We start from the raw sequence: 14838 nt of genomic DNA, 5'->3' as shown, positions 1-14838 counted from the left end.
TTGGCGCAGCGAAACGTAACAATATACAATTTTTAACAAGCTAAGGGAAAGCGTGAAATTAAAGAATCTCGAGAAAACGATCATTAAAGTAGACTGTACAAATTTGTGTTCAAATAATTGGCTAAAAGAATAGTGAATATCGCCTCAAAAATAACATCTGCAAAAAATTTGCTAGAAGGATTAACATGTTATGCAACCTGTAGGAAAAACATGATCTGTCACTAATTTTTTGGAATTAGAGTCGGCTAATTGTTCAAATTTAACACTAAGCAGCAAAAATTTCCATATCCGTTTCTACTAATCAAGCAAAACCTTCCAACATTCCCCGAAAGATAGAATAGTAGTCTACTATTCTATCTTTCGTGGAATGTTGGAAGGTTTTGCTTGGTATATAAAATTCAAAGTAAACTTTGAATTGTCACATAAAGGCAGGCGCATGTCAACAATATCACACGAATGATTGGTTTCACAAGCACCTGACAAATTCTCGACGTTTGAGCTTCTCACGAAGAGCTTTAGCTCGAAACGTGAAACCAGTCGTTTTGCTTTTACAAGATCCGAGCCCCCCTTTGGATCATATATTTTTTGGATTTTGTCAACAATATACCAGACTACCAGTTGCTGTTTACTGTGAAAAATAGGTACGTTAGCGTACATGCATCTGCAACAGTGAATTGCTCAGTTTATCGGCCCAGTAATTTAGTTTTTCTATCCAATGATCGTTTTTGGTCGGTAGAAAACAGTGTCCACGTTTTTGGATCAAATCTAATACTGTTTTCTGCACGTTCTGATTGGTTTCTTGGTTAAATTCCCAAAACGCTGTGATCGATTCGGATGAATGTTTTGAAATAAGCACTTTAATTGCCGCAATTTGTTTTTTCCCGCGATGATCCCATTGAAAGGTAGAAAACAGTGCCCATGTTTCGGGGCTGGATCTATAGTATTGCTTATCCATTGCTTTATCTTATTGCGCTATCCATTGTGATCGAATGCGAAATGGCCGGATTTTGTTGGGAGTCGCCAATTTCAGTCGTTCCAATTTTAACTAGGGGGTTATCAGAGAAAATGGTAGACGTTTCGGGATCATTCTGCAGGATTTGAAAATTCTTAAGGCCGTAGCGTCTATAGCGACGTAGTCGTCCGGTATATCTGGGTTAAAATACAAACGGACCATCTAATCGTTTCACATAGGTCATACATATGAGGGATAGCGTCGTTTTGTACATTAGTAGAAAAACGTTTCAGACTTAAAATCCAGAATTAAAAAGATATGTATGAACTTTGTCTTTGTAAATTTTTACAGTGTACTTGAATCAAGATATGTGGTATGTTGATATCGTGGGGAATCCTTCAGATGAACAAGGAATTGTTTTACTCTCTAGCTTTGCTTGATATTAATGTGTTAAAATGAATCATTGACATGTTTGGAACATTACATTGTTGATTGTTTTAGTGTTGCACTATTGCATGCATGCGTTTATGGTATCTTAATTCAACAGAATAGATTTGTGATCAAACACAAATAAATTATCATTTGCGACTGTCAGTTTGTTGCTTTTGATTAAGTGGAGATCATTCAGTGCTGTATCGAAAATTGGGTGTTTATGAAAACGACTTTTTTATTTTTTGCACTCACAAAATAGGTCATCATTTTTGTAACCTTTATAACATTACTTGGATAGGTACAAACTACAAAATGATAGGTTTTTAGCTCAATTTATGATACGGTAAATGACAACGTATTTATCTTACAAGTCCGTTTGATGTTGACCCTGATTGTCTGTGAATACAACTCTCATATGTAGCTACGGTGATTCATAGAAATGTCTAGCATTGTTAAGTTGCGATTCTTTTTCTTAACCATTCCACAATGTCCGCCATAACTTTTTCAGCCTCCTCTTTCACTTCGTTCAACATTTCGTGTCTCAATCCTTTGTATGTCTGTAGAAAAATATGAAATGCGATAAGTTAGTCGGGTAATCAAAACAAACTACCTTCGGCTTTACTGGGACATTCTTACTGTCTACGTTGACGTAATTTATGCATGCATGTATGTATGTATACAGTATGAAATAGCGCGACTGTTGACGTCTGTATTCTGAAAGCTCACACTCAAACTCATGTAGTCATAGAGCTTAATCGTGTAAAGATCCCATGCATGATTCCACTCTAAGATGGGCTTGATGATTTTTAACAAAAAATCTCTCCATTGATTAAGAAAACTTGAACAGTTTCAGTTTTCAGTTTCGAATTTCACTCCATAATAACAGAATTTCTAAAATACACGAGTATGACAATAGGTGTGAACGAGCTTTTTTAATACGGCAAAATTAAGCTTTGGCTTTACCTTGCTTTCCTTATCTTCACTTTTTGCCTCTTTCCCAAGTAAGTCGGAACCACCTATGTATGTTATTTTATCATCTTCACCGTGCAGTACCAAAAAAGGCCAATCAATTGATGGAATTCGCTTTTTAATCTCGTCTATGGCATCGCCAAACACAGTAGCAAATCTCAGTTTCATGCCACCATGGCTTATTAGGGGATCTGTGCGATAGGATTCAACCTTGAAAGCAATATAAATACGAATAAAAAACACTCTGAGACAGTTTACCAGACGGTACACGTTTATTTTCTCATCGCTATCGGTGGTCTTTTTCGCAAAAATGCGTCGTCGCACCTGATTCATTGACATTGACATCCTAGCTAGTACTGGCTAGCTCAGATCAGTATAAACGTATGATTATGATCATCGCCGGTAAACTCAATTTTCAGGTCATTTTGGTGATTTTGAAACAAGCTTAACGTTCTCTTACTTGATCTGGGTCGGAAGATATCAGATTGGGGTCGAGCGGAGGAATGATCTCCATTCTGGGAAAAAGACGATTCATCATCCTGCCAAAAAACACCTAAAATTCACAATAAATTAAATTTAAAATAAAACTTAGAAGAATATTCCTAAGATTTATAAAACGTAAAACGAGGTCCACAAAATCTACTGAACAGACAGGCCCACGAGGAGCTGGTCTCAAATTCTCCCTTTTACATTTCAGAGAGTCTGAAACTGCATGTAGAAGTCAGGATGGGGTTGGTTGTATAAAAGTAATTTACACTTATATAAGTTATTTTTGAATTCAATTATTTATGATTGGCCTATTCTGCATCTCTGCAAATTCAGCTATAATATGTTATTTTCTAGCTGGAAAGCGAAAAAGAGAATTTCAATCAGAATGGATTTCAAATCAACTAGTGCTGTCTAGCCTTGGGTTAGTCTATATAGCCTTGGGTATGTTAATTAATCAGAGCTATGCCTGCATGACCACTGGCCAGGCCTTACAGTAGTGTAAACACTTAATTAGGTTAATTAAGTCTGTTTTCTGCATACCTACCGTCATTGCCCCAGGACGAACAGTAGGATCAATGATTATAGCAGGAGCACTAAGAACAACTGCTTTGAAATAGTCTGGCTTGCTGCATGCTGATAAGATTGCTATTGTTCCACCCTTAATATATAATTGCATTATTGCTATTAACACTTTCAAATTATGAATAAGGGAGATTACAAGAGATTAATTGTGGGTTACACAAAATGAGAGCACTATGAAAATGCTTTGCTGCCAATATGTATAGACTATAGTCTATAGTATAATAAAATGTAGCTGTCCTAATTATTTACTTACCATTGAATGTCCAAATAAATACATAGGAAGGTCTGGATGTAATCTTTTTACTTCATCAAGATGTGCGAATATATCACAAACGAAGGTATCAAATGTCTGAATCATTGTCCGTTCACCTCCTGATCTCCCATGACCAACTGCAAGATTTTGTATAATTTATTAAAAATCTATTTCTAGATTTATGAGTTTGTTAATATCTTTAAATGTGTATTAGATGGCACATAGTGTGAAAAAATAAAGAGTGTAAAAATATTATATTATCATAACATGTTTTGTGTTCAAAACCATCCAGGATCATGCAATAAATAATAAAAAGATAAATAAAATAAAATGAAATAATTTTTAAAAAAATTTACGATTATAATTACCATGATCATGGCTCACAACTAGTAAATCCAACTCTGAGCACAAACATTTTGCAAACTTATTGTAGCGTCGAGAATGTTCAGCATATCCATGTGCAATAAATATTATCCCCCTAAAAAGAATATACCTGCAGTTACTAATTGAATTCATATAATCATATTGACCAATTCATTAGTATATAATTCAGCACCCATCAACCAGCCATTTAGCAAACCTTACAAGGAACAACATATTGTGACCTCACTGACCCCTAATCTATAAAGATAATTGCTGTAACAGCATGTATATAACGGTAAGGCTGGAAGTGGTTCTGAATGGGAATCGTTAATATACTAAAGAGATAAAAGTATACTAATTTAATAGCTGTTCGCAAGTGCCATTGATGCCGATCATGTATACTAGCCATGTTGTTCCCAGAGCACAAAAGAGTTTATTTTCGAAGGAACTGTAAATAGCTTCTAATTGTGGCATGAAAGCATGTTGAATTGACAATGTTATTTATCAACTTAATTCTATTGCGGTATATACTTTGGATCCCTAGGTTGCGTTTTTATAGACCTGTTCCGTTGTGTATTATTTATGGCAGGAATGACGTATCCATATTTCTTCCTTGCCCTTGGAATTAAAATATTACAATACTCACAACAATGTACATGTACTATAGCTCAGTAACTGTAATCTTCGGTGTAAAAATAAATGACGCATTTTCACATAGATAACAGTTCGAAATAGCAGTTGATTCCCCCGTTCTTTTACGTATTAAAAGGCGTCATCATTGGTCAACATACCTTATTTTAACATCTGCCGGTTGCAAACGCCAAGTGTAAATTTTTACGCCTGATTTGAACTCTGTAGTTGCTTCAGAAAATTTTATTTCTTTGCCATTTTCAGCTTTTATTATGCTGCAATCCGCATCACTTTCCATCATGAAACACTTGATGTGATATATATTATTTCGATAACTATAGAGGATATGTCGTCCACATTAACAAGAATTTAATTAATGCAATATACTAGCGACAGCCAGATTTTCAAGCTTCGCTTACAAAGCATGTCTAATGATTCATTAATCATTAGTTATTCAAATATTGTAACTTTGTCAAACGTATTCAAATTCTGTTCAAAACTCTGTATCATACATAAATATACTATAATACAAATATCTGTGCATGGAGGTTTTTCCACACTGTATGTATGAAAGCACATTGACGTATAAATCGGATTACGAATCTTAGGACCAAATCTGTTGATTGTCTCTTGACTCTTGTCCTGGTACTACCATTTAGGATTAAACTATTTATTTCAATACAAATGTTGTCCGGAAGGCATATAGGACGGGAGGACATATATTCGAACCGAAACCGATAAAATGAATATTTGCATAAGACTATGTATTTTCAACTTAGAGCAGCTTCGGCGTTTATTCTGAATATGATCAAAATTCAATAAAACACAAAGCCTCGCATTGAATGATCGATATCGTATTCTCCATTAAATTCCTACATGCTTTGCGTGTTTTGATTGTTATCAAAATTGAAATTTTTAAATTTTCGCGAACTTTCACAACGCGGGAAATTTCGCAAAAAAGACGTTCCTGGGAACGAGGTTATCACTTTAGCCGATGGGGTAAAATCACTGAGCTGGGTAAAATTAATCTGCCTCAAATGGTCTTAGCCAACTTTAATTTTTTTAAAAAAAATAATTCAAAGGATATCTACAAAGAAAAATAAAATCTGGGTTTTCACTATTAAACGTAAAAACATTAAACGCAAAAAAAGTGCATTGGGCTGTGGTTTTGGTTTGTGTTTATCTGCTTGACAGTACTTGCACATCAGCGGTTGCCCAAAGAAATTTTGTTATTTTTTAGCGCAAGGAAAAGAGTCAAAAGTGGTCAAAAGACACGTGAAATCATAGATCTGTTTAGAAATATAAATCTGTAAAAAATCGTTTAAATTTTCGCTTTCTCATCCCAGTATATCAATGGTTCGCCCTAGTAAGTATCGTATATCATAAACTTTACTTGTATGCTCCCTAAACATTACTCTTTAATATGTAGTTCAACAGTCAATGAAGTTGTGAATTTAATGAATTACCATTACCATGAAATCATGCAGTACGCTGTTTATATCAGTGTTTGTGTCACTTGTGCGTCCAAAGGGGGGCTAGCAGCCTAGCACTCATCATAGGTTCATTATTTTTGTGTGTATTAATGAAATATGTATTTGCAGCAGAATTACGATATCTTTTAGAAAAGCAAAGCAAGCGCATGTCGACCAAGACGAAGAAGAAAATTGAAAAGAAGGTACCAATAATTTTAAAAAATGCTGTTGATATGTTTTTTGTTATTCTTTCATTTCTTTGCCAACTAACTGCCCAGACACATTAGAAAACTTTCAACCCTGGGAAAACTACAGAACATTGGCACAGTGAACACTATGAACAGTGAACACTTGTGATGTTTCTGCAATTGTTTTTCTTTTTGGTCACATGTGATGAGAGGGTGAAACTAGATGCTTAGAAGGGGTGCAATATTTATAGACCTGGGGCCAGTTGTTCAAAAGACGTTTAACTTAACCCAAGGTTAACGCAAATCTTCACATCAATCTTTTTCATAGCTTAATTAAAAAAGTTGCATATCTTTTCCATTAGTATTTTCTTGTTCAATAGAAGTGAGTACAATTATAGAATACCCTGCCAATAGTGCATAATGTTAAAGATTTGTTAGAGGATCAATTTTAGAGTATAGAATCGCCCCGTTCTTTAAAAATAGTGTTTATTCTAGGAGGTCCAATTCATGCATTAAGAAACACAAGGTACATTTATCTATAAGACTATATGGCATTCACTGTTAAGAGTTGGGTTGGCAGGGAAAGCTTCATTGCTCCGTGATATTTTCTAACGTTTTAAAATGAACAGTGGTTCAGAAGCACTTAAACTAAAACAGTAGATTAAAATTTGACCCAGGATTAGTGCTAACCTAGCCTTGAACAACTGGCTCCTGGAGTGAGGAAGGTTTAGCAAAATATTACCAGATTTGTATGGCTAATGGTTCCTAGGAAACAAAGCATTAATTCTATCACAAGGTTACAAACCATTATTATTTCTTCAAGTTTCATATTTTTTATATAAATCAAATTCATTTCAGTTATTGATTGTTCGGTTATGATTTTATTTCACTAAAAGTCGAGTTTGCCATAAATAAACCGGTACTGAAAAAAATTCATCTGTAATGTACTAATTGAGAGTTCTTCTTTGACTTGAGGTTCGAGAACATGATCGCAAGCAAAGAAAAGAAAGCCGTTTAAACCCAAAAAAGAACAGTAAGTTATTAGATTTTAACTTCAAACATTTTTAAATATAGTATACTTTTTAGTCTTTTAATAACTTAATATAGTATTCTTATTCATTAATCAAGCAGGACTATTAGTGATAGTGGTGTATATGTAAATACTGATAAGATTATCCTGGGTAAAGATTATTAAATACAAAATTAAAATACGAAGAAATACCCAGGGGTACCCTCAATAAAATATTGTAAAATATATGCTGCGATCACAATTATTATACCTTTTAGAGCACAAGAAGGACCCTGGGGTACCAAATCTATGTCCATTTAAAGAAAAGATCTTAGAAGAGGTTGAAAGAAGAAAACAAAAAGTACTCAAAACTGTCAAAAAATTTTTTTAGATTTGTGGAATAAGGCTGAGTGCCTGGCCTTCTCCCCAAGCTGAGCACTGTGTGAGCCATTCTTCTGCACTGTGTTGTGCAGTTGGCACCAGAGTCAGGCACTCTAATGCAGCCTAAATTAACCATAGAACATTTCATTACAAGAGCTCTTGTTATTTTTTAAGCAAGAAGAGGAGAAAGAGAGAAGGAAAGCAAAACGAGAGAAAGTTGTGAATAAGAAAAGAAATTTGCAAGCACTTCAACAAGATGCTATTAAAAGAGGCAAAGAATTTGAAAGAAAGGTTTTAATACTTTTTAATAACAGACAGCTTGAAGGGCAGTTTCCAAGTTTATCTTGGTATATATAAAATCACTATCCAGTGAATGGCACGTCGAGCCATCGTAGAAGCTTAATTGAGGGGTGCATATATTCATATTCTTATAACCATAGAAACAATAGCTAATATAGAAAGAAATCAGTTGAGCATAAGAAGAATATATGAATATGCACCCCAATTAAGCTTTTAGAGATGGCCCTAACAACCGGCCCCTGTTGGCCACATTCCTGGCTTGGTGATAAATCATGATACTCCAATTTTTTGCACTCCATCAATGAAGTTTATGAATAATGTCTATTGTACAATGAAAATGGTGTAAACACATCTACCAATATTGCTGTTCATCCAGTTTTGCAATTTATTTTAAGATGGTGCACAAGAAGATGACAGAAGAACTTACTAAACATGATTCTGCTCCTATAGGTAATATCACTTGCCTGGCTTATAAATAATCACTAAATAAATGTTTAATAATATAACTATGCACTGTATATGCTATTCTGCAATCTGATTGGTTGAGATACTCACCAGATATCAGATATACATACAGTACATTGCTAAATACTAGACACTTTGATGGCTTGAACTGAGAGTACTTCACCTTTTATTTAGAAACATCAAGGAAAGCATACTACAAAGAGTTTAAAAAGGTTACTACATGTATCGGAATATGTATAAAGTTCATACCGTATTTAAATTCTGTCCTGCAATTAGTTATTTTATACCTAATGTCCATGAAGTACGTTTCAGTTAGCTATTGTTCATGGGATAAAAAAGATTTTTATATAAAGATACGTGGGGATATAATCAGTTAGGTGTGCCTATGCACTTGGGGCTAAATACGTCCTATTTATGATTGATGCAGGTCGTAGATAATTCTGATGTTGTTTTGGAAGTTCTTGATGCTCGAGATCCGCTTGGTTGTAGGTGTTTCAAGGTAAATATCGTTTGGAAGTATAATCAGTATGTGATTGAAGTACTGGAGCTGGTTGTACCAAGGCTGGATGACTATCAATACTAAAGTTTAACCAAAGACAAAGTTATACCGAACAACGGAAAATTTTAGAGTGATTGAAAGAAACCCATTTAAAACACTTCCTGGATAGCGCTATCCAGCTTTCGTACCACCGACCCCTGTTCTCGTGCTGTGTCTGTATTCTTGCAAAAATATAATCTGCAGTGCTGCAATTTTAGGTTGAAGAAGCAGTGTTATCAGCTGGTAGTAATAAGAAAATTGTTCTTGTTTTAAACAAAATAGGTAGGATTGAAAACTTATTATAATATTCAGAAATATTTTATCCATTTTGCAGCAACTTTTTTGCGGTAATTCACATTAATTATTTGTCATATCCCTGTATGGATGGCTGTGTGTATATTTCTGATAATGTCCCGTAATAAGCAGACCAATGTAGTCTTATGGCTTACTATTAATCGTCAAATATACTAAATGGTTTTATGTGTATCTACATTCAGACCTTGTACCGACTTCGATCGTTGACAAGTGGCTGAAACACTTGCGTAACGAGTTCCCAACCATTGCATTTAAAGCTTCAACACAAACACAAAAGCAACATTTAGTAAGTAAAATATTACAGAAACATGTTATGGTAACATTTATGAATATCAAAATTCTTTGCGCTCAGGGGCATTCCTGCCCCCCCCCCCCCAAATCACTCGCCATGGTAAAGAAGACCTAGTGACAAATCTCTGATACCCGGTCTCGCTTCAAGGTTATAATAAGTAAAACTACTAGAAGTAATCAAAGATTAGCAAGTGCGTTTGGTTATCAGATTTCTGATCGTGAAAACACTGCAAGATAGATTCCTGATGTTTTGATAAGAATCCTCACTGATATTTCAAACACTTCGAAATCAAAATAATCTATACAATTCCTACAACTTCCTAATGAAACAGGCGAATACGAAAGCCCCAATTGCCCGGTCCCAACTCCTAAACAACAACAAAATACGGAAAGCACGTTAAATTAAGACGCCACACGAAATCCGGCGGGCGAAGCAAACGCAAAAACACGAAAGCGAGGCAAATGCCACACAAAAATCTCAAAACGACATAACATCCAGTCGTAACGTCACGATTAGGAAGCGTTCTCCTTTGTCGAACGCAATTAAGTTATTTCTATAACCTATTTGAAGCAAATATACACAAGGTTTATATATAAGTATCTTTTCGCTAATTTGTTTTTGCTCTTTTGATTAGGCTCAAAGTAAAGTGCCAACATCCTTGGCTTCTGATGGATTGCTGTCAACCAGTCAATGCATGGGAGCTGGTACTCTCATGAAACTGCTTGGAAATTACTGTCGAAATAAGAATATTAAAACGGCAATAACTGTTGGGGTTGTGGGTATGAACTGAAATATTTTTATAGTTGAATATTTTCATAATGGCTGATAGTACTGAGGATTTTCAGTACATGTGGTGATGATGAATATGATAGTGTTGGGGTAATGACTGATATAGTATTAAGGATTTTAAATACATGTGATGATGTTAAGGCCCGTTCACACGATCCAACTTTGTCGTATCCAATTCACTTCTGACTTATGGAATGTAGTTTGTTATTGGTAAAGCAGTACTGCATGGCTTTAGTTGATTTGCTGCCGACATACATTGCAAGTCAACAGACTATAAAACATCCATCAGAAGTGAATTGGGTCCGACAAAATTGGATCGTGTGAACAGACTTTTAGTAACGCTGATCTTTATATTGCTGGCGATGCCGAGGTAATGGGCTATTGGCCATATTGCTCCATATTAAGTATGTATTTAATGTTTCATTATCTCTTTTCAGGTTTTCCCAATGTTGGCAAGAGCAGGTATGTTGGTGCTAAGATTTCGGTGCATAGTCTTATCGTGTCGTTTTTTGCTTGGAAAGAATTAATTTATTATCATTTTGTCACGTTATATGCGAGTGCTAGAAGTTGTTTTGCGTTCATTATTAACCTTTAATTATTTACTGTACATTTCATTAGTTTGATAAACAGTTTAAAACGATCAAGATCATGTACAGTTGGAGCTACTCCAGGTGTCACCAAGTATGAATTCTCTTCATTTTTTCAATTACAGTATTACTGTATATGTATTATATAGGGTGAAGGGACTGCATAATTTTGGGACAACTAAACTGAGTCGGCCCTTACCAGATTCTAAATCGAATAAAAGTCACTGCTAATCTCAGCTAGCACAACTACAGTATCAGTATATGGTTGACTAGCACTTTCCATTCACTCAAAGTAGAGAATTTTCCAGACACCTCACTCTTGTCATTGCTGGCCTAGTTGATGCCAATCTCTATGGTGTATTTCAAATTGCGAGAAGTAAATAATTTACTTCTGAAAGTATTTCTTTGATGCTTTGAGGTGTTTGCTTTACCTTGTGTTTCTATCTTTTAAGAAACGTACAAGAAGTTCAGCTGGATAAGAACGTGAAGTTATTGGACAGCCCTGGAATCGTGATGGATTCCGGGTCGTCGGATAGGTCAATCATATTGAGAAACTGTGTGAAGGTATTTTTTCTGTTGGATCCACCCTTAAGATTTTCACTGTTGGTTATTGGGACCGTAATGTTCCTTTAAACGTCCAGCCCTGTCCGATTCACTAAGTACCAAAAGTGTAACCAAATTTAGTGCTATTATGATCATGATGTTTCTTTATAAACTCCTTCAGATTGAATCTCTTCGAGATCTTGTCACACCGGTTGAAACAATCTTAAAACGATGCAACAAAAAACAGGTACAACCGTACAATACAGACTGCATATTAAGGCCTAGGTTATACGTCGCATTTCGGTCGCGTCGATTGCAATTCAAACAATAGATAATGAGATGATAAACCTCATTGCATTCGATGCGACCAAAATGCGACGCATAACCTGGGCATAAGATACAAAATTACAAAAAGTCAATATATCGCTACAGTACTACGTGTAATGCAGCTCGAAATTGAGTATGATTTTACGTTCTTGAAATTTCAGGTGATGGAGAAATACCGTATTCCAGACTATGACGACACTCAACAATTTCTCTGTGAACTTGCTAAGAAAATGGGAAAGTTAAAAAAAGGCGGTGTTCCGGACGTTAATGCGGCTGCTAAAGCGGTCCTTGGTGATTGGAACAGGTACTGTTGCAAACGTAGGCAGTGAAGGCACATTCGTGATCCAAAGATTGGTGTTTCCTCTTTTTACCATGACTTCACTACTTTTTTCGTGTTTCAGTGGCAAGATTGTGTTTTATACTCACCCCCCTGAACAGCATGATCTACCCGCTCATTTATCTGCCGAAATTGTTCAAAGATGGGGCACAGAATTTGACGTGGTAAGGAAAACGCGATATAGAATGGACAGTCATGCGAGTGTCACTTTTGTGGTAGTTTTATATAAATGCCTTCATTTTTGCGTTATTTTTTCTTCAGGGAAGTTTGGAAAAAGAGGAAAGTGAGGAAATGAAAAGTAAGTTTGTAGTGAAACTATAACACTTGTGTCTTAGTGTAAGGAGTATATACAGACGAAGTTTGAATATCAATTTTGGATTGGCTGAAGCCATACCAGCTCTTGTATGACTATGCAAAAAAGCGTATTCTTCAAAAGATGACTATGCACCCCCGCCCCAGTTGGTAGTGACACTCTTTTAGTAGTCGTCTAATTATTCTGTTGTAGATTTGAAAGAATTGACCCAGTCAATCGAGAATGCGCTGATATTAACCTCCAGTACGCCCTCTGACGTCCACCTTGATGAAGAGATGGTTAGTTTTCATTTAGTTTCAAATCATTCATATGTTTGAATTTGGTCTTAATTAACTTCAGCCAGTTCAGGAAAACATTTTTCCAGCTTCTCCAGTTTCTTTTTCGTATTTCTACTATACGGTCAATGAGTTATAGTATAACCATTTAGAAGCTGTAGTAGTTGCGGATTTGCTTATTTCTATTTTCAAATTACACGTTTCGTTTTTCGGATAGTTCTTCAAACACCTTTCAGGAATCTGCCAATGCGATATCAGCTTAGTCTTAAATCGCTGCGAGGGCCCAACAAAAAGTATCTGGTTCAAAACTCTCTCTGGTCATTTCAGGATAATTCCGAGGAAGAGGAAGGCACTGATGATGATGAATGTGAAGACATGGAAGATGGAGATAAGGTGAGACGAATGAGGCTGATTTACATGTCCAAGGGGGGTTTCCATCCCCCAAAGGATGACTCGGTCAACATCAGTGAATATACTGCTATGTCAATTGAATATTGGCTAAGAAAATTAGATAAATCAGGGGACTTCATGATTAACATTGTCGATGTTTCATTGTCAAAAATCTGATCCATCGTAAACTCTCAGTTTTTCAGGTAAAACTCGGAGGTCCTCGAGAAAACACAGTCGGTCACAATTTCTTTCACATTCTTGGGGATCTCTGACTAACTCGTCCCCATATTGTATTTATAGGATAATGATATGACTGTTGTTCTTCCCAACAAATCATCTGAACAGCTTAAGTCAAAATCAGGAAAGATTAGCGAAGACAATGAATTCAACCAACAGACAAACAAATCACAGAAAAAGGTAAGAAGGCCCTTCCTTTGATTGAACGGTGTGTTGCAAAAATAGAATCTTGTGAAAAGCAGATAAACGAATCAAATAAAATATAAGTTTGCAGATTTATGCAACCTGTCTACAGTATTTGGCTAAAAATTGTAACATAAACTAATTAAATTGTAACAAAAACCATTTGTTGTAGGAATTTAAACGAAAGAAACGAGAGCTGAGGAAAATTGGTATGTTATAAGTTTAGTATTTAGGGCTAATTGTGTAAGATAATTCAATTTCAATCCAATTCTTATTCGACTGTTAGTGGTCATAAGAAATAACAATCAAAGAAGCCGAAATTAAAAATTTATCGAAACGCCCTAAAATAATTACGACACCCACTTTTGTTACTATCGTTTCGTCACTATATTGGGATTGGAATGTGACTGGATGCTTTCCCTAAAAGTAATATCTAAATATAACAAATCACTCCACAAATTTGATTGCTGCTTGCATGCTACACGGGACATCACTATTTAAGTCACGTGTGTTTCATGTGACATGTGACTGAATCAGTTGGCTTTGCGATTTGCAATTTAGTACCATTTGCTTACTCTGGTGCAACATCAGTGTTGAAACAAAATCAAACAGGCTGACCCTCCCTCAAATCACTTATTAGAATACCTGCTGAAACCCAACAATTGACCTTTTATAATCTTGAACGTGTTTAGCTGAACCATCCGTATCAGATGAGGAGAAAATGAGTGACAGTGGTGATGAGGATTATGATTTTGACAACGATCTCATGTAAGACCTCGCAAGCCCTAAACAGGTTTCCCTCTTTTCGGCTCATTCGGCGGGTGTAAGGCAAATTACGTGGAATAACAACAAGTTGAAGATCCATATATATTGCATTGTTACAAGGTCACGGTTACTTGTAAACTAAAATGTATTACGCTAAGAATTGCGCTATAAAACTGTAACCGCGGGCAAAAACAATGCGGCAAATTGCAATCGATATATAATATAGTGATGTCATCTTGAACCAAAATACATCATGTATTATTAACTATATTGTCATTTCCGCTCTCTTGAAGACGATGAAGAAATATAAATTATTAGTATGCACACCTTAACAAAGTTTTTAAAGTTTGTCTTGTTTACCTAGTTTTAAAAAACATGTTTTCGCCTACATATCATTTTCCTTAGTTAAATCGTAGTGAACTGAGAAATAAACGACTTCGGCCAATATTGTCACTAAAGACT

General features: G+C 35.5%; 2 protein-coding genes across 2 annotated transcripts; one reads left to right on the top strand and one right to left on the bottom strand.

Moving 5' to 3' along the window:
* Nucleotides 1–1531: 1531 nt before the first annotated feature.
* Nucleotides 1532–5251, bottom strand: LOC114533513 (monoglyceride lipase-like). Its single transcript, XM_028555043.1, has 7 exons — nt 4832–5251; nt 4046–4155; nt 3678–3814; nt 3387–3500; nt 2814–2906; nt 2348–2563; nt 1532–1941 (listed from the first exon to the last, which is right to left on the bottom strand). The coding sequence occupies exons 1-7, from the start codon at nt 4969–4971 to the stop codon at nt 1837–1839; spliced, it is 915 nt and encodes a 304-aa protein (XP_028410844.1). The 5' UTR covers nt 4972–5251; the 3' UTR covers nt 1532–1836.
* A 670-nt stretch (nt 5252–5921) lies between these two features.
* On the top strand, nt 5922–14813 carry LOC114533510 (guanine nucleotide-binding protein-like 3 homolog). The gene is made up of 23 exons (XM_028555038.1): nt 5922–6036; nt 6293–6345; nt 7306–7363; nt 7618–7700; nt 7895–8011; nt 8416–8470; nt 8660–8697; nt 8913–8984; nt 9242–9305; nt 9521–9624; nt 10265–10409; nt 10857–10881; nt 11038–11100; nt 11459–11570; nt 11731–11796; nt 12038–12180; nt 12278–12377; nt 12475–12511; nt 12719–12804; nt 13129–13194; nt 13492–13608; nt 13784–13820; nt 14304–14813. Exons 1-23 carry the CDS (start codon nt 6024–6026, stop codon nt 14381–14383), a joined length of 1734 nt encoding a protein of 577 aa, XP_028410839.1. The 5' UTR covers nt 5922–6023; the 3' UTR covers nt 14384–14813.
* The last annotated feature ends 25 nt before the right edge of the window (nt 14814–14838 follow it).

Source organism: Dendronephthya gigantea, unplaced genomic scaffold (assembly GCF_004324835.1).
Source record: "Dendronephthya gigantea isolate DGI-Jeju-01 unplaced genomic scaffold, DenGig_1.0 000092F, whole genome shotgun sequence".
In the NCBI taxonomy this organism is placed as follows: Eukaryota; Metazoa; Cnidaria; class Anthozoa; order Malacalcyonacea; family Nephtheidae; genus Dendronephthya; species Dendronephthya gigantea.
Note: the sequence above shows the minus strand (reverse complement) of the source record. Positions and strands in the feature narration are given on the sequence as shown.